Below are 23,931 nucleotides of genomic sequence, written 5' to 3'. Positions count from 1 at the left end.
AGCACGGGGCGCTCTACTTCGGCATGTCCCGTGCTCCGGGCAAGCAGGCTGCTATCTGCAGCCTAGGGAGCCCTGCGGGAACCCCCGCGGGCTCCCCAGGCTTGCTGATAGCTTCCTGAAGGTGCGCACCGACCCCTCTCGCTCTCCACGCTTCAGCGAAAGCCTGCATTCGCCCCATAGGACGCACACAGATTTCCCCTTCATTTTTGGAGGGGAAAAAATGCATCCTATAGGGCGAAAAATACGGTAAGTCTTCAACAAAGAAAAGTTTTTGCCAGCCACTCGTGCCTGAAGGTGGCAAACTGGCAAACAATGGAATGGGTGATCAATAGGTTTTGGGGGGATGTATTGATCCTAACAGTTGTATTTGAAATATCGTGTGCTCACTACAGGTAAATAAAATGCTGTTGTGCAAGGACCACATGCTCACCATTTTATAAATGTCTGCTCAGCAATGTGACTCCTACTGAGAAGTGCAGTGCTATGCTCAGTAATGGACCTGTACACGAGGCTCTAGTGATGACTTCTGATGAACGTGTGCCAAAATATAACTTTTGCAGAATTAATCGAGTCTATGTAATTTTAACAAACAAATCCATGCATTTATTAAGAGCACTTCTAAAATAAATATATTAGGGTGATACCTAATTAATTTGCGGAGCAGACACATGGAAATCAATGGACTTAAAATTATTCATGACTACATTGATTTCAGTGGGCATGCCTTCCTCCTCATTTTTCAATTCATTGTAGGTTTCTCCTATTTGATAGCATTGTGTTTATAAAATAAAGAGCTTTAATTCTATATTTAACTTGCTTCAGTACTCTTGCCCAGCCATACTTTCAGATAGCAACACTGTAATTTCAGTTCTGTGACTTTTTTCCTGAAGAAAACACCTCCCTTGTTTTTCTGTCACTGCTATAATTCCTGGTCTTCCAGACTTACTTGCTGAACCACACAGCTGAGAAGCATTTAGTGGACCGAGAGAAGCCTGATAACATGGGTCCAGTTGCAGGCATTAGGGCGTCATTCTCAGTAAACATATTTCTTAGGCAGACTTGTAGCATACATTCTCACTAAAAGCCTAAAAACAATGTAAGAATATGAAAGGTTATAATCCAGCTTGTTGCCTTTGCTGTGTATCCCCTTCAGTAAAGAGAACAGGTCCTAGGAAAATAACAAATATGGACTCTAACAAGGAATATCTTTTTAGCACAGCAAATGATTGCATAGATATCTGCATACCTGCCCAGATGTAGGCAATTTATGGGCTTTTGTTGACATGAACTATATCCTTATTCCTGAACAAAATTAGAGTTCTTAGTATTGAAGTTGTCATCCTTGTAATTGGCACCTAGACAGAATTGGTGCTCTGTTTGGAAAAAGTACTTTATTGAGTAATAGGAATGTTTCAAACACAGATAATTTTGTACATAAAGAAACAGACTACATCTCAATAAATTAGTTCAATTGTTCTACTTGCAGAAAATATCACAACTGAGTTGACCTTCTAAAGAAAGGATTTTTCAGTGCAATTGGACAATTTACACTGCAAACCTAGCCCCATGTATCTGAGTGCAAGCCCCGTTGAAATCAGTAAGACTTGCTTCTGAGTAGACATGGTTAAGATTACACTTCAATTCTACACATAATTACTTAGGGGATAAGTTCTATTGCACTCGATGGAACACCATTCTGAGTATGCATGAATGGGATTGCACTTCGTGAAACATCATTGACAATAGTCTAATTATCTCTTCCTTTCTCCAGTTTTACGTTCAAAAACATTCCTAAAGGTTTTGAAGAACAATGTTTTCATAGCATGAATTTTGAACTGTTTTATTATTGACCAGAACAGACAAGCAATTTTACAGTTCTACTGCTTAACTGCTGCTTTTCTGCAAGTATACCCACAGGGCATTCAGCACATTAATGAAGCCGGCACTAGACAAGACCACCAATTAAAGTGAAATAATTTGCTTACCACCTCATGCTTTTTAACCCCCACAAAAGATGTGTGTCCTCCTGCAGTTTTAAGGAACACACACAATTCAAAAGGTATTTGTTACTTCAGACACGTTATTCTCAATAATTCAGTCTGCATGCATGCTGACCCTCAGATGCAAATTGATATTCTATTTCTCTTGAATTGTAAACTGTTCCAAGTTCTCTTTAACTTGAAGAGACACTTCTTTAAAAAATATATGAGTTGATGTACTTAAAAATAAGTTGAAAGGAAGATTCAAGCGGGTTAACTTCATTGAAAGGGCTAGCAGGCGTTTTAAAACTGCAAGAACCAAAGTTCAGATAAAAGGTACACCACAGGTTGTCTGAAAGGAAGATGTCAGTATAGTTAACAAGCAGAGTCTGTCAAGGATGCTATAAAAGAAAGTCTTCATTGGAAGTAATGATAATGTAGGGCAAAGCCAGGGCTGGGTGCACAGATTTTGGCAAAATACATACACGTTGACAGGCAAGCAGGGAAAAGGAATCTCAGGAGCATATTGTTTAAAAACATTAAGAAAGAAAACAACTCATTTAAATGTATCAGAATCAGGAAATTAGCCAGGGAGTTGTTAGGATCTTAGAGGGCAAGAGGGGGAGGGGTATGTTGAAAGGTAATACAGAAAAACTGAACAAAGTATTTGCATATTCACTGCAGAAGTGGAAAGGTGGATACTATATATGGACAGATTTCTTTTCCTGAGGAGTGAGTGAATCTGAAGGACGGAGTCAAAGGTGCCAAGAGAAGCTGAAGGAGTTACCAACAAGTTAATGATTAGCAAATCTCAGAGTCTGCATATCATACAGGAAGAGATCCAGGAAATAACTGAATAGTTATTTTGATGTCTGTTCCAGGTAAATTTGGGTGACGTAGTATTAAAGCTAAAATTAGTAAACATATATACCTAAGTACAGTCTTGCTGCAGAATAAGGATGGCTTCTGTAAAGGAAAGGCATGCCTTACCAATATGACAGATTTCTTATGAATCCCAAAAAGCATGTGAATAGGGTAGAATTCCAATGTGGTTAGCAGTGATTGAATAGAATTTCTAAGTAAATTTAGCAGTGACAGGATAAGAAGGCAAGTCCTTGTATGGATTGGCATCTGCTTTGCTGGTATAGAGCAGGAAGCAGAGAGGAACAGACAATTTTCACAATGAAAGGTTAGAAGTGATGTCCCGAGATGATTTGTATTGACACAAATGGTTTTAAAATAAGTCCTCTGGAGATAGGGATGAATAGTGAGATGGCCAAGCTTTCTGATCACATCAAATTATTCCACGTGATAAAATGAAAATAGATTGTGAGGAGCTCTAAAAGGCCTTCTCCAAACTGGGAGAACGGGCATAACATAGCATATGCAATTCAATATGAGTGCACATTGGGTCAAGAGCTCCTAACTTCACCTATTTGCTTGGTGTGCAGCAACTGTTAAAAATGCAAATTCCATGCTAAGGAGTTTCAGGAAAGAGATATGAAAAATTTAAAATTCAGTATTACGTCTTATATAAAATCTATGGTTCAACCACATTTAGAATAGTGTGAACTGTTTTGGTCAGCTGATTTCAAAAAGAGCAACCCAAAGCTGGGGAAAGGAAAGCCAAATGATCAGAGGCTGGAGCACCTTTCCCAAAATAGAAAGCTTAAGTGTCTGTGTCATTTAAGTTTAGGGCAAAAAAGCTGATTAGCAGGGAGAAATTATTATTATTAATAATAATAATACCCCACCCATTTGATGGGTTCCAGCCACTCTTTAAAATTAAATATATGTGCAGATAAAATGGGTAGAGATAAGCTTTTTTCTCCCACTTCCATAACGCACAAGGTTATCCAATGGTATAGATTAGCAGAACATATACAGTACATATTAATTCATGGAATTTGCTGCCATAATATATGGAGATGACCAGCAGCTAAGATAACTTTGAAAGATGTTTAGACAAGTTAGTGGAGGATAGGACTGTCAATTGCTACTAGTCATAATGGAATATGCTACCTCCAGGCTTGAAGACAGCAAGTCACCAGCTGAAAGATGCTGGGGCTGCAACACTAGAAGTGGGTTATTGCCTTCATGTCCTGCTTGCTGGCTTCCCAGGAGCATCTGGTTGGCTAATGCAGGAGGTGGGATGCTGGATTACATGAGCCTGCAGGTCAATTCTTATGAAACAATTTTCATTGCTGAAGCAAGTAATTTCATCCAACACAAAAGCAAGAAGAACGTCATTGTTAATATGAAGTCTTATGTTTGTGATTGCCTATTCCTGATTTAAATTACGATTAATAGTATTTTTAGATAACAATCAAGTTCTTTGAACACAGCAGTAGCGTAAAAACACCCAGATACTTAATTTTTTGTTTAGGAATTTGTATTTAATCCATACTGTGATATTTATATAAATGAAAATATGTGCATGGATTGTTTTTAAGAATGGACATTAACATCCGTTTAAACAATTATACTGTAACATAATCCACAGTGTGGGAACAATTACATTAGTCTTTTAGATGGACAAAGTAATCTAAAGTTTCAGATCTATGAAGGTGTTCCTTCACTGTGGATTAAGAGAACAGATTGACATGATTAATTATGTAAATCTGCTTTACGGAAGAAAAAAACAGTTTTCCAACATTCCTTAGATGATTTATGCAAATATGAAGATGCTGATTAAATATTCAGTGGTTACTGCTCATGCATACTATCAGTATGTATACATCTCTTAATGGATTGTTATAAATTAATTTACAAGTAAAAATATAGGATAGGAGAAAATTATAAAGAGATATACACCTTCCAATCCATCAGTATTTTTTTTTTGGCTTGAACAGAAATTGAAGAGTGATACTTCTCATTTTTTAAAGGAGGACTATGAACATCTACATACAGGTTTATACCCACAGCATCTATTCACTTTTGATTAAGAAGCCAATAAAGTTTCCCTCAAAATAGAAAACATAACAATTTCTTGTTTAAAACAGCCTTACCAAATTGATAGTTTGTAATTCAGTGCCAATACAGAACACTTTTCTTCCATTTGACTTGTACCCACCCCTGAGTTTAATGATTATATTTGTTTTAAATATTAGAGAAGATACAGTAGTATGTACATATCTATAAAATTTGTAAGTTACAACACAGCAGTAAAAAAAAACGCTAGAATATCTTCAGCCAATCCTAGTAGGTTCTTTTAAGCTAAGCTGACCTGGTTCTTACTTTAAAAATCAAGTAAGAGTTGTACTCAATTCAGACATTCATTTATTGACTACTAGGTTTGATTTTCTTTTTAGTGCAATAAGGCAACATTAAAAAGAGCTTTGAAATAGAAAGTTTGCATATGTGTAAAGGTAGTAAGTTTATAAAAGACACATCAGTGCTTCCTAAAAAGACAGCCTAGATGCAGTATCATAAAATTACACAGAGGTGAAGAACAATTCACTATTGTTTAACAATTGTTTTTCTATATAAAAGGTAAATCTAGTTGTAGGCAGATCTTTGAAGGAGAAAACCTGGAAAAATTGCTATGGCTGTATGGGACAAGGTAAGAAAAATATACTTTTGTCTAAACTTAAATAAAAAGATCCACACTTTTTTGTCAAAACAGTTCGTCTCTGTCCAAAATGTATTTCTTCCTTTATAGTACAGGATTAGAAGACAAGATAAATGTTTACAAGGTAAAGAAATAATTTACAAGAAAATATCTTCTGACAGCTTTTCAGTGAAAATATTGTTTTGTAACATTCAAATATGACATACAACACAACAAAAGAAACAGTGAATTCAAACAAAAAAATTCAAACGTATAAATACATGAAATATTGTGTAGGCAACAGGGCTCATGCTGAAGGCTAGTATGAAATAACAGTGTGCAATCTACTTGGAAAACAGCTCTAGTGTACATATTAACAAGCCCAATCATGGACTGCAGCAAATTCAGTTTTGTCACTGCCGTCTGTTCCCATTTTCAGAACAAAGTTTGCCTTGATTAAATCACCCCTACTCTATTTTAGTCATACCTTTGTTTCAGAAATATAATACACCCACAAAAGGTATCCATTTTACCATAGGGCTATAACATAGTACGTACCTCTCTGCTGATATAACTTGGGGGGGGGGGGGATTCATTGTGAAAACATTGAGAGTTCAGTAAATATGCAATGATCTTATTAGTTCTTTAGCTAAGCATGTTTCAACTCACACTGCTAGTTTTATGATCACAGTGCACAGAATCCAAATCTAAACAATTAGGTGGCTTTCAAAGTAAAGATAGGTTACTTTATAATCCCAATATACTTACAAACTTTTTATAGGCCCTATCATGCGTCTAACTTTTCTTGTGGCAGGGGTATAAGATTCCTGATACAATCTTTTGCCGGCAATGGGTACACCAAAAACCGTCAAGAAATTCTTATTATTGCACAATACATGAAGACCTGGAATTCTCCCAAAAAAATTAAAGATTGAATCTGACATTTTCTAACACCTGCATTAATACTGTATGACTAAGAAAAGCACGTCAGTAGCATGGACTGAACCAGCGATCAACATGCGCCCAGAATGCACACCAGTAAAAATGCAGTCAAGGGAAGTAGTCTTCATTGCCTATTTGTCACTTCCAGTCAGAGGTTAAAAGTTCAAAGACTGAATGATCAAAGTGCTCATTTTCTCAGTAGGACTATCTTCTGTTAGGAGTATCACAAAATGGTGGCATCAACAAGTGTCATCTTTAAAGCAAAACAAAAACAAAATTATATTGATGTCCAAAATCTACAAAGTTATTTAAGGCCAAAATATCACCTACCAGCACATATGGTAACAAGATCAATATTTATTGATTTGCTTGTTCAATAAAGAACCCTGTAAAATTATGAAAAACTACAGATTCTGGAAAAACAGACCACATAATTTGAACCAATGTATTGCTTTGTTCAGGGACGCAGGTGGCGCTGTGGGTTAAAGCCTCAACGCCTAGGACTTGCCGATCGAAAGGTTGGCGGTTCGAATCCCTGCGGCGGGGTGCGCTCCCGCTGCTCGGTCCCAGCGCCTGCCAACCTAGCAGTTCGAAAGCACCTCCGGGTGCAAGTAGATAGATAGGGACCGCTTACCAGCGGGAAGGTAAACGGCGTTTCCGTGTGCGGCTCTGGCTCGCCAGATGCAGCTTTGTCACGCTGGCCACGTGACCCGGAAGTGTCTCCGGACAGCGCTGGCCCCTGGCCTCTTAAGTGAGATGGGCGCACAACCCCAGAGTCTGTCAAGACTGGCCCCTACGGGCAGGGGTACCTTTACCTTTACCTTTATTGCTTTGTTCTGTTTAAATAAATTAAGGCCAATATGCAAAGAACTATGAACCAAAGCAGATTTTAGGGTTGCTTTTCCTCAAACAACAGTTCCTCCCTCTATCATTGCCATGGGACCTAGATTTTCAAGGAAAAAAGGTTCAGAATTCCACTAGGTTCTGCTCTTGATCTTTCCCATCCAAGTCCAGCCACAGCAGATATTATCCCTGATAAGATACTCTGAATGCTTTTCTCTCATTACCCTCCTGGCTTGCACAGTGGGGAAGGAGATTTTGAAGAAGCACACGGGGAGAGGAAAGGGAATTGTAGGAGTGGAAGTCCTTGTGCAGTTGGATACAGTCCAATTAACTGGTACCCATATATAGCATGACCAGCAACTCCTTACATACACCTAAAATAAAAGGGGACTCTTTGTATGTTTCACAACTTGGCTGGGGACTGGAAGGGTTCTAGTGTTACGGCCTTGTTGAGTTGGTTTCAAACTGGCCATTCCACAGACAGAAGGCCTGTTGCACTTTGCAGAAGGGACAGAGATCCAGCAGAAGCTCCCTGCTGGTGGAAGGGGGGGGGAGGAACTAATTATTGCCAATTTCCCCTTCCTGCTGCAGTGTAGCCATGCAATCTCTCATGTTATTCCAGAGGATACCCCAACCCCCAGATTTTCAGGAGGCACAGGAAAGCAGAAATTAGTAGAAATTGCCTCGCCTCCTTGCTTCCTCTGGTAAAAGCAGAATTCCACCAGTTAGCTGCAAGCCCAGATCCAATTCAATCTCTGTGGATATCAGAGGCTTATTTTTACATAGGATACATGGGTGGCCTTCAATGAAATTTTACTCAGAGCAGACCCATTGGAATTAATGAACATGACTAAGTTAGGACTATTAATTTTAAAAGATCTACTCTGAGTAAAACTTAATTGAAGACCACCCAGGATACAAAGTGCTGCCTTATATCAAATATGATAGTACTGTGTCCACTCACTGCCAGCAGCTTTCCACAATCTCAGGCATAGGTTTTTTCTAACTAAACATGTTACTAATGCAGCAAAGGATTGAACCTGGGGCTTTCAACATAGCATGCAAGTGCTCTACCATTAAGCTATCACTCTTCCTCACATACAGTATTGTGTTCAGTAAGGCAAATCTAACCACTGTTATTCCCAGGAACTTCAAATGCTCTTAGATGCATTGCTTATTTCTTCAAGGTCAATACATACCATGATACCACCATTTTGTTTTCTTTGGATTCTTGTTACATGTTCTTACATAAAATGAATTATCAGGTGGTCGTCTCTGCAACAGAGGCCCATCAAGTCAGTATATTTCTGATATACAGTATAAGATTATACATACATGCAAATAAGGCATTAATAGCAGTGATAAGCGAACTTGACATTTAAGAGCTTTCTTGTCCTCCAACTCTTGCCAGCTTGAAAAGTCAAAATACCCTCTGATCGTGCTGCAAACTTAATGGTTTTGAAGCAGAAAGGGTTATTTTACCTATGCAATAAAGATTCAGTGGAATAAAAGTGAACTTGAGATGCATGATAATCATGTAAGCTCTTGTCTTTGACTGTTTGCGCATAATAATTTTTTAAAACTTTCAAGGTGCTATAATTTATGTTTGCTGAAATAAACTAGCATAGGTTAGCATTCTAGCATTTGTCTGAATGGACACCAAATTATTATTCAATAAAATGTTTGCATACCTTACAGTGCAATAATCTACACACATCTACTCAGAAGTAAATCTCTCTGAGTTAAATAGGACTTTTAATCCCAAGTAAGTGCACTGGAGAGCAAACCAAGTGCATTCTGCTATATTCTGACATTCCTTTTTGTTACATGAACTAATTCAGTAACTGAAATTGGTATATACACTATTCAGTCCTAATATTTGTTATTTACTGCATTAGAAAAGCAATTGCCTTTCTTCTACACAAAACCTTATCATTGCAGTAACAGTTACTCAACAGAAATATTCCACCCCCCTGTAAATATTGACTCATTTGACCTTCAGTTCCAGCATATCACTTAACTTAGAACTACTAAACTATTCCATCACGCTTAGAAAGGGAAAATTAATAAGTATCAATAAAACCTCCGTTTTAGAATGGGAGGTTTTCATAGTATCACAAGGCTATTAATAAAGACTTACCTTTTCTTTGCAGCTGGAAAGCATGCTAATAATGCTAAGACAAACTGATTGCACTGAAAGAGCTGGAGACCAGTCTTCTGTTAGAATAGATAAACAGATATGACCATTGCTATAAACATGAGGATGAATGGGAATATTTTCACCAGTAAACATGACCTAAAAATAAAATAAAGAATTAATATATTAGCATTTTATTGACAGACTCTCTCTCTCTCTCTCTCTATATATATATATATATAACATCAGCTACAATTTACTTAATTTGAGAGGGAAATTACACAGTTTATATAACTTCAATGTTTTATGACATCAGTCATTGGACCAAAACATGCCTCATGAAAAGACATAATTTCAACCAAACTAAATATTCCATACTCATTATTCCTTTTCCAATTTTGGAAAAAAACATCAATTACATCCTACTTTCCCGATCATGTAATATGTAGGTTTTAAAGTCTATCACTTGGTCATCCACTATGTAATAAATGGGATTTCTCTTCTTCTTTTCCACATACAATAATTCCTAAGGTATGATTTCAGATCTTCTTTTATTCCATGCACACAACACAGATTTTGCTATTTCTTTATTTTGCCCAAGATTGTTTGTTTAATTATCAAACTCGTTGGCCGCTTGTTACACAATAAGGCGTCCAATCAATTTACATCATATTTAAATACATGAGCAAAAGTAAAAATACATTATAACATCAACACGTTCACATAAAAACACATGCAATTCATGAAAAATACACAAAGCTTCTCCTCACCCTCAATAACAAAAGCAGAAAACTGTGGCAGCACACTAATAGTGAATAACGTCATCATGGTCTAAGAAGAAAAGGTACTGTAGTATTTTACCTAGCACCAAAAAGATGTCAACGAACATGCCAGGCAGACCTCATTGAAAAGCAGTCCACAAAAGGAAAGTCCTTAACCAGGCCCATGCAGAGGGTTGGGCAGCTGGGTATACATGCCCTGGTCCTCAGAGGGCTAAGCTGGCTTGCGAGCCCCACCAAGGACTGGCTGATTTTTTCTTTTTGAGTTTATAACTTTATTCTAATATAAATACAGGTATGTCACAGAATATGTGCAGCATTTTTAGGTTTCAGTGAAAAGCAGCTAGCCATGTTACATATAAACTTTAATCCAGTTTGCTCCTGTTTAGCAAGCCATTTTTAAGTCACAGGCACGAAGGTAAATCTCTGAGTGCTAAGAATAAGGCATAGAGATATGGCATGGTTCACAGTCAGTTGCTGGAACCAGGAATGCCACTCAAAATGTCAATATTACTTGCCATGGTGGATAATTAGGTGTGCAATTTATGACTAAACTATTCTTATTTGCTCGGGAGACAAAGAACGAACAAGTGAAATCTTCAATGATCCATTTGGCAACAAATATTAGTCATAATGTAGAAATGGATGTTGTACGGGAACGTTTATGGAACGTGGATATAAAATTTACAGCATGTTATAGTTCAAGAGAAAACTATATGAAAATGGTATATAGATAGTACCAAACGCCTAGTAGATTGGTTAGAAGGCTGGCAGGGGGGAGAAGCCTGCTCCTCCCTGTCGCCAGCCCCGCAAACTCGGGGGACAGCGGGAGAGGTGCAGTGCGCCTTTCCCGCTGTCCTTCGACTTGGTTAGAAGGCTGGTGGAGGGCTTCCCCCTCCTCCAGCCCCGCAAGCTCCCAGAGCGATGCCAAAGCTGCACGCAGCTCCGGCATCGCTCTGGGTCCCATTCTGGGGGCTGGGGAAGGGGGAAGCTCGGGCTTCAACCCTCCTCCAGCCCCGCAAGCTCCCAGAGCGATGCCAAAGCTGCACGCAGCTCCGGCATCGCTCTGGGTCCCATTCTGGGGGCTGGGGAAGGGGGAAGCTCGGGCTTCAACCCTCCTCCAGCCCCGCAAGCTCCAAGAGCGATGCCAAAGCTGCGCCTAGCTTCGGCATGGCTCTGGGTCTCATTCTGGGGGAGGGGGAAGCTCAGGCTTCCGCTGCCCCAGCCCCGCGCCTGGGGGGGAAAAATATTTTTTTTTCCTTTTCCCCCCCAACAAAAAAAATCTAGGTGCGTCGGTATATGGGAATATATAAAATAATATGTTGAGATAATTTGGAGTATGCAGGAAGATGAAAAGAAATGTAAAGAACCTCAGAAAGAGGGGGTAGGGAGTTGGAGTTTGAAATGTTAACATTATGATTGAATAATTGTTGTAATATATATAAATGAAAATTATAAATAAAAACAAACAGCACTTACTGCCAGAAAAAAAACTATTCTTATTGCTCCCTGAAGAGATAACACAATGTGTGATATCCAATTGTAGCATCCCACTTATGCACAGAGGCCTTCCCCTTCCCCACTTCAGCCTCCTATGTAGTGCCAAAATCTGCTTCACAGGATTGGGGAACCCTCCAGAGCAGGGGAGGAGAGAAAAAGGGAAATTCCACAATATCTGCTGGAGTGGCAATGACTTTTGCCCAATGAGTTGTAATCAATGTATAATCAACTTTTGCTACACAAGTGGTTTAAAATTGAAACTAAATATATGATAGTGTAAGTTACCTGAGGAGAGTCAAATGGATACCGACTACTGAATTTAAATAGCAGCTGAAATTTCTCCCCTTCATATAATGTTCCAGGAGCACCTTCCATGTCTACAATCCATCTTTGGAAATAAAATAAATTACACAACACAGAGAAAAAAATTAGTAACTCAATATATCTAGTGGAGGTTTTGAGTTCTAGTTTGCAAGCAGCTGTTTCCTACACTGAAAAGGGTCTTCTTTTAATCTCATAGTGGCAAAAAGCAACTTTCAATGTTGAGGAAGGTCTAATGCTTACAGAAAAAAATCTTTAAAAGTCCCATTGCATGAGCTAATCCTTGGCCATGTTTAAAGGAAGTCTCTGAATTGTACATTCAGTCTACCACCTCCTGCCAGCAGAACTGTGCCTGATATCAAATTTGGACTATAACCATTTCAAATTTCTAATAACAAATAATATTAGCTATTTCAAAGTGGGAGGGGTAGACAGGTAAATTGCAATTCTAGCAAGAGCTGCTTTTGTTTAAATTGTGAATATAAATTGTAAATTACTGTCCTGATGTACTTTTGACAAAAATTATGAATACATTCATAATTAATCAAGAGCAATGAAGATTTAACTTTATTGAAAGTTAGAGGCAATAGCAAGAAATCTTTTGTGATGCCAACCCCAAAACCTGAACTTCTTATTTCATGGGGGGAAAAGGCTGAAGGGTTCTCAATATTCACAAAACTACCAGAACCACATACCATTCTTTTCTATAAAAAGGGATGCCCTTGTAAATCATGTCTCCAAGTGAGCAATGTTTGTACCTAAATCACTTGAAGCTGACAGCACCAGCCAGTCATCCATGCATTGCTGAAAGCAGTTCCTAATTCAGTTGTGTAAACTATGTGTACAGTTCTGAATATTGGACACCTTGTTGCTATACTGACAACTGTGCCCACAGCTCCCTTCAAATAAGTCAACAAACATGAACACAAATATTTATAGGATACAGAACAATTGTCCATAGGTTTTTTGCCCTTTCACTTTATAATTATTTCAGTACCTCACATGAAAAGGTAGAAGAAAGAAAACCTTTAAAATCAGTCTGCATTCCAACTGTGGAGTTTTGTGACTCCATTTAGAATGAACAGCCCCAACACTAGATAAAAAGCAGAACATTCTTAATTTATTCATTTAAAAATGCCATCTTGGGCATTTTTTATGGAAAGGCAGGATATAAATATAACAAATAAAGAAAACTTCTGTAACTTTACTGCCACCCGACTATTTTGAGAGTAACAGAACAGCTCCAGCTGCTGATTGTGTGAATCCAATACTTACTATAGACTATATCCAATGCTACAGCTCAGCAGGCACGTGAGACTTCTGCAAGCACAATGAACTTCTTTCTCTCCTGTTTGCTCCCTTTTGTCAAAATCTGCTTCAGAGGGGTTAGGGGACCCTTCAGAGCAGACCTGGGGGCACATGGCCTGAGGAGAGGAAATGCAAATCCCATTGCACCAGCATAACCCTGTGCAGTAGCACTGGATTCAGCCCCATATTTACACTATACCATACTCGCAAATATATTCAATATAAATGCATAGGTCAATAACTATGTATAAGTATACTATAACAAGCTTGCAAATATAATTAATGTACATGCATAGGTCTGATATTGTACATCTCACAATTTTTTAAACAGTATATTGTTAGGAAAACACAGCATCCTGCCCATTTTCAGTTTCACCTAGAAAAGAAATTATGAAAATGTAAACACACTGACTGTGTAATTGAATTCTGGACACTCTTTTCATTCAAAGTCATTCCTGGCGGTGGGTCATTCTGTAAAGCCAACAGTTCTTTCTGTAGCCTCTTCTAAAAAAAGAAAGGAGGAGGAGCTTTTTAATATTTCATAAAGAATATATTCCTTTCAGTTGTAACTGTTTGGTACATATTACTGCTGACCAACAAACAGTATTCCAAAAAAGCTTACATGATACATGTCAAAAATTTATAAAAAATATTCATATCATAAAAGACTGGCATGTGTCAATGCTAAGCCACTGGTCTAAACTTTTAATTCTGTATGACATTTCTGGAAATATCTTCTGAGAAGTGTAACAACTTATTTTCCTTTGGTACTATTAATTCCATATAGTGGTGTATAGCATTAATATTCAGAGTGATAAGCAGCTTCTTTTTAAAAAAATGTAGCCAAGTAGTCAAGAAATGGAACACAACCTCTGCATCACCAGTGGAACTTGGGACTTGTATTTCACAAATAGTCACCCATACTGTATGGCGAAACCACATAAGAAATGGAGGGACTTTCCGCTTTATGGCACAGGGAGGTGGTGTTCACTGAGTTTTGAAGGCCCTGAGTGTGCCTAAACTATTAAACTATTGTGGCCTGCATCTGGAGAGTCTCCTTTTTGAACTTCAGTCTCTTCAGAATTCCTTTGTTACAATGAGGGCTAGAGATTTTATTTTAAAATTTATCTCAAGATTTTACTGGGTTTAGAGATTATGCAAAGCAGACTTCCCTTAATATTGGCATTCTGGCTTTGCTTAAAGGTGCAGGAAGCCTAAAACAGGAAGAAAAGGGAAATACTATTAATAGATGCTGCCCTGGATCCTTCTCATACTAGGAAGTGGGGTGGGGGGAATTGAAATCCGAACCACCAGCACAGCATGGTTAGGTGGCAATGAAGAGTTTTGCATAGTGATGTTAAAAAAAAAAAAGTTGCCAACATATTTTATTGTGTTGTTGCTATTTTAATTATTGTTTAATTGAAATTTTGTACTTTTTCTGTTTAAATTAACTGTTGTACTCTACCCTGGGACTCCAGCATAAAGAGTGCATGAAAATGTACATAATACCTTGTAAATTATACTGCAATCCTAAACCATGTCCTAACTCTAACCATGTCAACTCAAAAGTTTGTCCTATTTAATTCAATGGGGCTTACTACTAGGTAAGTGAAATTAGGGCTGTGCAGCTTAAACCATGGTTTGGATTGTGGTGTGAGTCACTAACTTGCAACTGAAGAACACACAGTCCTTCTGTTCATTTCAGGTGCAGGCTTTTAATATGGAAAGGAACTGTACATTTTATGTCAATGAAGCAAACATTGGCAGGTTGCTACATTGTAAAAGAAATCCCCAAACATAAGCGGAAGAGGAAGTTTTCACAAATTTACATTGATAATTGGTGTTTCTGTTTCTAGAGAACAGTAGCAGCACTAGCAGCAGTCACAAGTTACACACAAGCTGCAGAGACAAGTTTTGTCCTTTACTTATAGGTATTTTTTTAAAAATGCTCAGGCTTCAGTTGTTCCCCAATGCATTCTCTTATTTTATACTGTATCACAGACCTACTCAGGAGCTACAGAAGTAACAAATGACTAATTAGCTTACTTAAAACAAGGGGAAAGAATTCAACCCCACCCTTTTTACACCCAAATTCCTAGTTTATTAGCAAAAAGAGAATCTTTAAAGGAAATTAGAAGCAAAATGAATGGATTAGTACAAGTTTCTGTAAAGGTCGAATACAGTATAAAATGATTAGATAGTAACAAATTAGACACAATTATGGCAGCCTTGAAATACAGGGTCAGCAACTATGAAAACAGGAAAGCTGGAAGGTAAAAATTAAGGTTATCCTGGTACATATCATCCCTTAATTTCACATGGTGAACTATCTGTGCCTTCTCTCTGCCCTACCTCACATCTACTACATTCAACACACTTTATTCAACACACTTTAATAATAAATTTGCTTTACTTTCAAATGCAAAGCAAGGCATGATTTGTTCTCATGTAAGGACACAGTATCCATAGGGGGACAGATCCCTATAGAGCTCAGACTTCTATTTTTACCGCACAGCACACGCACACAGGTATTACTATGGAGAATGGAAGGTCTGCAAATGCCTACCATATCCCACCACCACCACTTCAGAGCACAGTCAAAGCTGAATGGAGATATGTGATATGCACACAGACTTCCTATTCCCAGGACTGCTGAGGTGGGTGTGGGGAGAAAACAGATTCCAGCAAACCTTATAGAGATCTCTTCTCAAAGGCACTGTGTCCTTCTAGACTCAAGGAAATAGATTTTGCCACTGGAATACAATCACAGTTTTATCAAATATTTAACACTAAGCATTTGGCATATATTTAGATCATGTGCTCTAACATGCAACATGAAGATGACATATGCAGAAGTTTTTAAAGCACTCTTTGAAGTGGCAGCGTAGTTTAGAACTGTTTTAAATGTGCTTTATAGTTTTTAATAATAATAATAATAATAATTTTTATTTATACCCCACCCTCCCCAGCTAAAGCCGGGCTCAGAGCGGCTTACAAGCAATAATAAAACAAGTTGAATGATTACAACTTAAAAACAAAATTAAAATACAACATTAAAATATTGAAACATGAAAATATTAAAATGTAGCCTCATCGCAGGAGAAGGAAGGAAAAAAGAAAGAGAGGGAGGGAATCAAATTGGCTCCAAGCCAAAGGCCAGGCGGAACAACTCTGTCTTACAGGCCCTGCAGAAAGAAATCAGATCCTGCAGGACCCTGGTCTCATGAGGCAGAGCGTTCCACCAGGCCGGAGCCAGAGTTGAAAAGGCCCTGACTCTGGTTGAAGCCAATCTAACTTCCTTAGGGCCCGGGACCACTAGGGTGTTGCTATTTATGGACCTTGAGGCTCTCCGTGGGGCATACGGGAGAGGTGGTCCCATAGTACGAGGGTCCTAGGCCGTGAAGGGCTTTAAAGGTCAAAAGAAGCACCTTAAATCTGACCCTGTACTCTACCAGGAGCCAGTGCAGTTTGAAAAGCACTGGGTGAATATGCTCCCATGGTAGAGACCCCGTGAGGAGCCTTGCTGCAGCATTCTGCACCCTCTGGAGTTTCTGGGTCAGCTTCAAGGGCAGCCCCATGTAGAGCGAATTACAGTAGTCAAGCCTGGACTTGACCGTCGCATGGATCACTGTGGTGAGTCCCTATCAATTTCATAACAAATGTCCATGTACCTCTTTGAAAGACAATGGAAAGTTACCCTTTCCTACAGGAAAAACCTTCCATTTAGTTTCAACTCTCCTTTTTCTGGTCAAGTCGCTCAGAGTGAATGATAGCAGGCCAATTTAAAGTGGCCTCAGATGAAAAATTATTGGGCTGCAGTTCCCGTCATCCATGACTACTAGCCATGCTAGCAGGGGCTGACACATTTCAATCTGGCTAGTTCTGAGAACAAGACTGCCTCAGATGTCTAAGTATACAATCTAAGCAAGCAGTCGGTAGTGGGGAGGAATGTATATTTGGCTAGACAGTATCCTTGATGGGATGGTTACTTTTATGTCTTTTTCATTGATATTTCTGGAAGTTTTGCCTGCTGAGGTAGTACAATTACACACACAGTTTTGTATTATTATCTTGCTTTCATTTTTGTATATTTTATTCTGGAGTTCCACAGTGAGGGCATTACTATCAGCACCAGTTGTGCCTACATTTGTAGCAGCCGTGTGAGGAAGGTTTTGAAAACCAGTCCTACTGCAGGAAACCAGTGGTGGTGACCCAGAAGGGGACAGCACCAAAGGAGGTTGCCTTTGGGACTGGAAGCCATGCCCATTAAATATGTATTTGGATAGGCAGGGAGGCGGGGGATACTGGAGCTGATGGTGTTACCTTTTTGCAGAGTCCTAGGCAGATGCAGATACGACAGTGGGAATTGGAAAGGTCAGGTGAAGGGAAGACAAGGCATTGCATGCTCTCTCACTTTCAAATCCTTCCTTTAACCCTACATTTCCTGGTAGCAGCGGCGTAGCGTGGGTTGTCAGCACCCGGGGCAAGGCAAGTAATTTGCGCCCCCTAACCCGGGGCAAGGCAAGTAACATGCGCCCCCTACCCCCTAACCATGGTCATTAATACTGACGGCTCTACTCTGGGGCAAACTCCGTGGTGACTGCTGCCCTCCGTGGTGTTGTTTTGCAATTAAAGGACCCCTGCCTCAAATAAAGCATCTTGGGGATTGGGGACTGGGATTTGCCAAGGGAGCTGGGAATTGCAGTTCAGTGGCGGGTCAGGGGGAGAGGGTCCCTTCAGCGTCTGGGTGCCGCGGGCCCCTTTGCGCCAAGACGCGCGTCTTTGGGCGTCGCGGCGCAGCCTTCTCGGTCTCCCTCCCCGGCCCGGCTAGCCCCGACGCGGCTTCTTTCTGGCGCGGGGAGGGGGCGCCTCTGGGGTCAGTGCGTCGGCCGGCCTCCGGGGCGGGTGGGCGGTCTTGGCGCGCAGGCACTAGAGCGCAGGTGGCTCCGGCTGGGCACTTCATTCGCCGCCGGTGGCGCGTTTGGCGGGCTGCGCGTGTCCAGACAGCGACCCGAGCCTGGGCGGCGTGGCGCTTGGTGCCGGAGCCTCCGCCCGCAGCGCCCCGTCGGGAGACAAGGCCGGAAGGAGCCTCGAGCCGGCTGTCGGACGCGGCTGAAGCAGCCAGAGCGGCATGGCAGGCAGCGGCTCCTCGGCGACTCCGGAGGCAGCGAGCGCGCCCCCCCCCCGAGGTTGCGCCCGGTGCGGCCGGCCCCCCTTGCACCCCCCACGCTACGCCACTGCCTGGTAGGGTGGAGTGCAACTCCTGATGACTGCAACTCATCAAGCTTGCAAGTGCTTCTCCTGAAAGCTAGGCTGATGAATGGTAACACTGCTGCCATCAGGATTTAATCCTGGATGAAGATGTGATCTCACTGGTTACATTGCTCATTGCATCACCTACATCAAACAGGCAGTGGATGCAATCAAGCTTGAAACAGTGAATACATGCTGGTGGAACTTGTGGAAGGAATGCACACACAATTTCAAAGGATTTCCAACCATTGCCAATGGGGTGGAGAACATTGTGCAGATGGTCAGGCAAATGGGTGGTGGTGGTTTTGTGGACCTCATCCAGGAAGAAATGGGAGAACTAATTGAGGGTCAACAGGTATTGACTATTGAAGAGCTAGAGGAACTGGTCAGATCAGGTTCAGAATGTGATGATGAGGGTGGCAAGCATGAGCCAGCAATTTTCTCAACTCTTCTAAGTGATAAAGCACACAGATGATCCGACTGCAGAGTTTGACCCTTCCATGGAACACAGCCTCAAGATCATCCATGGGATTACAGATGCTCTCAAGGAAATGTTTGACAAGCTCAAGACACAACAGCAGCAGCTGCCAATCATAATGTTCCTCACAAAGAAACCACCACCAGCAGCGCTAGATGTGGCCATGCAACCCACCTCTGGATCTGAACCACAATGAAGCACTTCTGGCTACCAGTCAACCCCCTGGTCCTAATATCATCTGAAGCATCATCCAGTGACAGAGAGGAGGAGGAAGACTAAGAGCTGCATTCATCCCTCATCGGTAACTGCAACGATGGTATTCTAAGGGTTGTTCCAGCTTTACACAATTTTACTTATACGCAAGATGGCCAGGAATGTAACTTCCACATAAGATGAAGTTCTCCATTATGTTGAAACTCAGAGAACTGTTTAAAATATAGTTTTGAACAAGTCAGAATTTGAAAGCATGGTGTGTTCCTGTCTATTCCACTTATCTTTCTTAACACCACAGTTCACTAAGTCTAGATGTTACAGGAAACTAGTTTGTTTAAAATGAAGTGAAATTTTCTAATATCCTTCTTGTGTGCATGGAAGGGGATGGCAAGGGAGAGAGGAATGCCTAATGACAAAACAACTCACTCCCATTCTAGGAAAGGTTATGGTTTCTCATTATATCTGAACCAATCCAAAAAGCAATGTGGTTTCACATGTCCAATTACAATGAGTCAGTTCTTGACATATGTTCCAATCCTAAACTGTTTAATCCTAAAATGTGTTCAGAGCAGAGCATAATCTCATGGTGCTACATCATATTATTAGGTGGGTATTTCATGATGCTACATGTATTTCTTATTTTCCTTCAGCTGCATTTCATTTCAGTGTATTATACATACACTGTGTGTGTACATACCACACACATACACACACAAGCCACATCAGATTTTTTAAAATAGCACAGTTAAAATTAAGAGAGAATTAGTCACCCTAGGCCATCTAGCAAACTTCATGGCTGAATGGGGATATGTATCAATGTACAATCATGCATCCACTGCACTAAGATTAGCTTACTTCCTGCTTAGACACCACCTTCAATTGCTAGAAATGGTAAAATAGATTATGAAACACACACAAGTTAAACTGCTGGTTTTAAAATATTCAAACATTATTGTTTTTTATTTGCTTAGTAGGAGACTTGCATGCAACACAAAAGAATAAACAAAAGTTTAGCTCTCTAGGCCAGAGCTTTCCTATCTGTGTGTTGTGACACGTTTGTGTGTCAGCTGCAGTGTGTAGGTGTGCTGCACAATGTTCCCCACAGTCCTTGGAATTGGAAAGGAGTTAGTTTCATCACCAATTTGCTTGTAAAACTGAACTACTGTGTTGCAAAATGATGCATGTCTAAAAGTGTGTCACCAACATGAAAAGTTTGGAAAGTTCTGCTCTAGGCAATTAAACTGGTGCAGTGCCATAGAAAATGCAGAATTCTTCTATAAATGTGGCCTCTTTGGGCAATTTCTTGCTACTAAATATCTAGTGCCCCATACTAGATACAGTAGAGAAGACCAAAGTGGCAAGCCCTCTCCTGAGATACAGTATACCCTGGGAAACAGGGAAGTGACACCAATAATTGAATGAATTACACATTTAAATTAAATATGTAATCAGATGAATTATTCTCTAAGACTGAACAGAATACAAGTGTTCAAGAGTGCTACACAGACATGAAAGCTGGAAATGATGTTAAATACCTTCACTTGATTCTCTGATCAAATTGCCTAGGGAAATAAGGTATCCCTAGCATATTATCCAAAAGTTTAATCAATACCCCTGACAGCACAGTATCCACAATAAGAAACAAGAGCTGAATTTCACAATGCCAGAAAGTTACCAAGAAATTAGAACAAATACAACACAATTTCTATTGTGACTAAAAGTAGTGCACTTTAACGATGACAGAACTGAGAAACTTGCAAGTTCTCATTCTGCAGTGTAAAAGCTAAGGGAAATGTAAAAGAAGCTGAGTGGTAGAGATGGAGTGGGGAGAACTCACAAAAACATTAATGTTCTGTGAATCGAACTATTCTGTGAAAAGAACTATTCTCCAACTGCTCCAACACAGTTTTACAAGTCAAGTTATTGGGGGGGAAATCGGCAAATTTAATCTCCAATCTGGTATTATTTAAATTGAATATAAATAAGGTTTAGATTTTTGTCTGTCCATCTGTTTGGAACCCTAGATGCCTGTTCTGCATGTTTTGTTTAATTTTGCTTCACATAATTAAAAAATATCCTTTGTTCTTTGATATTAAAATATGTAGTTACTGTACTTCTTATATTTTAACATCAATTCTAAATTGAAATCACATACATATCGTCCTATGTTTTATATTTTATGTAGACTGCTCAGAGGTTTTGATGATTAAGCAGTATATAAATCCTTGTTTCTTTGTTTTTAAAAAAGGCGCAACACTGGATGCACTGCTTATTTCAGCTTTCATCCAAAAGCAACAGAAAGCCCAGTGGAACATTAAAAGACATTAGTATTGTAATATGTGTTTTTCACAGGCAGCCCTATTTCATAGGATGATGTACTTGTCTAAGCTGGTCAAGCTTGTAAGTCCACCTCTATGGGTTGTAGAGCCATTGAAGACAATAGGACATGACTGATTTCAACGGGTCTATTCCGAGTACAGTGGTACTTTGGTTTACAAACTTCCTGAAGTCCGTTCTTAAACCAAAGCATTCTTAAACCAAGGTGTGCTTTCCCATAGCAGTGGGGGACTCAATTTACAAATGGAACACACTCAACAGGAAGTGAAACATGTTCTTATTCCAAGGCAAAGTTCACAAATCAAAACACCTACTTCTGGATTTGCTGCGTTCTTAATCCAAATTGTCCATAAACTAAGCTGTTCTTAAACCAAGGTACCACTGTATAACTTTGTCTACAAAGGGCTGTAGCCCAATACCACCACACGAGGTAATAATGATATAAATAAATGGTGCTGATTTGTTGATTTTGTAGCCTAGCATCTTTCCTAAACTGCTTCTCATGCACCATCACATCAGTAATCCCACAGAGCAGCTCTGTGGTGGGGCGAACTTTGGGTGAAGGACAGATCTGAACAGGAGATTTCACACCAAACAAGCTTGCTCTCCTTTTTGAAGTCTGAAGGACAAGGCACAATAGGTGAGAAGGGGGTGGGTGGGGGGCGGAGCGGGAGAGAAAGAGAGAGAGAAACGTCAAAGCATCAGGCAGAGGACGGCGCTACCGTCGCCGCTTTGCTTCCTAAAGCAAAACATACAGTGACTAACGTATGCAATAAAAAAAAAAAGGAGAAGGACGTCAGAATGACTTTCCACACTTCCTGACTTTGAGCGACCCTCCTCCACCTTAAATCATCCCCTCATGGATCGCCAAACAACCGCCCCGTATCAGCCCTGCCCTGAAAATTACCCTGAAGAAAAGGGAGAAGTTTAAAGGGAAACCCTGAGGTGCGACTAGACCTGTCACAGCAAAAGCCAGCAAGGCCCATTCAGCTCTCCGGCGCCGGCGCCTCCTCCTGCCTCCCAAACAGCTGCAGCAGCAGCAGCCCGGGCCAAGCCACCCCAGCCCTAAACCACACCTAAGGGGGTCACGCACCTGCTGGTTCCTGGTACCGGCCCAACCTGGAGCGCGCGCACCTAGCCCTCCCCCCCCCGCGACCCCCAATAAATGTCCGGCTGCTTTTGCCCCAGCTGAGGGAAGGGCTTCCCTTCGGCCTCTCCCCAAACCCCTTGCTCGGCTCCCAGGCTGCCCTCGCTCCGGCGCCAAGTTCCTCATACGGAGTCCCTCCCGCCGCTCGCCCAGGAAACGCCACAACAGCCGCCGCTTCTTCCTCCTCCTCCTCCCCGGAGCCGCATCCACAGAAAGCAGCGCAGCAGCAGCAGGGGCACGAGAGGAGAGCCGCCCCCGCGCCAACCGCCGCTCTGCCCTCCCTCCTTCCCCCGCCCGCCGCCTTCTTTCTGCCCCCCCGTCCCCCCCTCTCTTTCTCCCCCTCTACACCTGGGGACTAAAGGACACGCCGCCCCAGCCTGGCCGCCGCAAGCTGCTCACCTGCATAGACGCCATGATGGATCCGCCTCCCTCCCTCCCTCCCTCTCTCTGAGCCGCCGGCCCGGGCCGGGAGGGAGAGAGAGACAGAGACAGAGGCGGAGAGACGCAGCGCGGCGGCGGCGGCGGCGGCGGCGGCAATAGCGCCGGCACCCTTTCCTCGCCTCCTCCCCCACACCCCGTCCGGGTCACGTGGGCGCTCCGGCCAGCCCGAGGAGAGAGCGCATGCGCCGGGAACCGCTGCCGCGGTCGCTTCCAAGTAGGCGAGAGGGATAGTTCCGAGCGGACGTCGAGAATTTCCGTCCTTCGATAAGCGGGGCGCCAATGTCGGCTGCCTGAAACGGTTCTCGCCTAGATCTCCTTCTTCTCTCATTTATTTTTCGTGGTTGTTTAATCTCTGCTTCCTATTAAATCGAAAATAAAGGCGGCTTACAAAAATTAGAAACCCAGTTTTTTTTAATCTGTAAGATGTCCCGAGTCCGTCAGGGTTTTGAAAAGGCGGGGTATAAATAAACATATAATTCTAAATAATAATCTTACTTAGATGCTGAGTGCCATCCTGGTGCAACCAGAGGAAAATGTTTAAGGTGAGGGTTTCTACAATCTTGTCCCTGTCCTTTAGGGCAGAGGTGGAGCAGCTGTGGCTCTCCAGTTGTTGTAACTTCCATGGTCTGTAGTTGTGCAGATGATGATGATGATGAAGAAGAAGAATTTAACTACTACTACTGACAATACACTTTTAAATTCT

The 23,931-nt window shown here is 41.1% G+C and overlaps 1 protein-coding gene across 4 annotated transcripts; it reads right to left on the bottom strand.

Annotated features, from left to right (window-relative positions):
* Positions 1–1,372: 1,372 nt before the first annotated feature.
* On the bottom strand, positions 1,373–23,401 carry UBE2W (ubiquitin conjugating enzyme E2 W). Of its 4 annotated transcripts, XR_014566501.1 has the most exons (7): positions 22,734–23,021; positions 13,772–13,863; positions 12,016–12,118; positions 9,455–9,610; positions 8,514–8,589; positions 3,348–6,724; positions 1,373–3,264 (listed from the first exon to the last, which is right to left on the bottom strand). XR_014566501.1 is itself a non-coding variant. In XM_083748092.1 (6 exons), exons 1-6 carry the CDS (start codon positions 23,199–23,201, stop codon positions 6,711–6,713), a joined length of 456 nt encoding a protein of 151 aa, XP_083604218.1. In that variant the 5' UTR covers positions 23,202–23,401; the 3' UTR covers positions 1,373–6,710. The 4 variants fall into 4 exon arrangements, 2 of the variants coding, with proteins under 2 accessions (XP_083604218.1, XP_083604217.1); XR_014566500.1 differs by lacking the exon at positions 22,734–23,021 and adding an exon at positions 23,187–23,381 and having other exon boundaries at positions 1,373–6,922; positions 7,302–8,589; XM_083748092.1 differs by lacking the exon at positions 22,734–23,021 and adding an exon at positions 23,187–23,401 and having other exon boundaries at positions 1,373–6,724.
* Positions 23,402–23,931: the final 530 nt, after the last annotated feature.

This window comes from Podarcis gaigeae (assembly GCF_964106915.1).
Source record: "Podarcis gaigeae genome assembly, chromosome: 7".
Classification (NCBI taxonomy): domain Eukaryota; kingdom Metazoa; phylum Chordata; class Lepidosauria; order Squamata; family Lacertidae; genus Podarcis; species Podarcis gaigeae.
The sequence above is the reverse complement of the archived record's forward strand: the minus strand, read 5'-3'. Positions and strand labels throughout refer to the sequence as shown.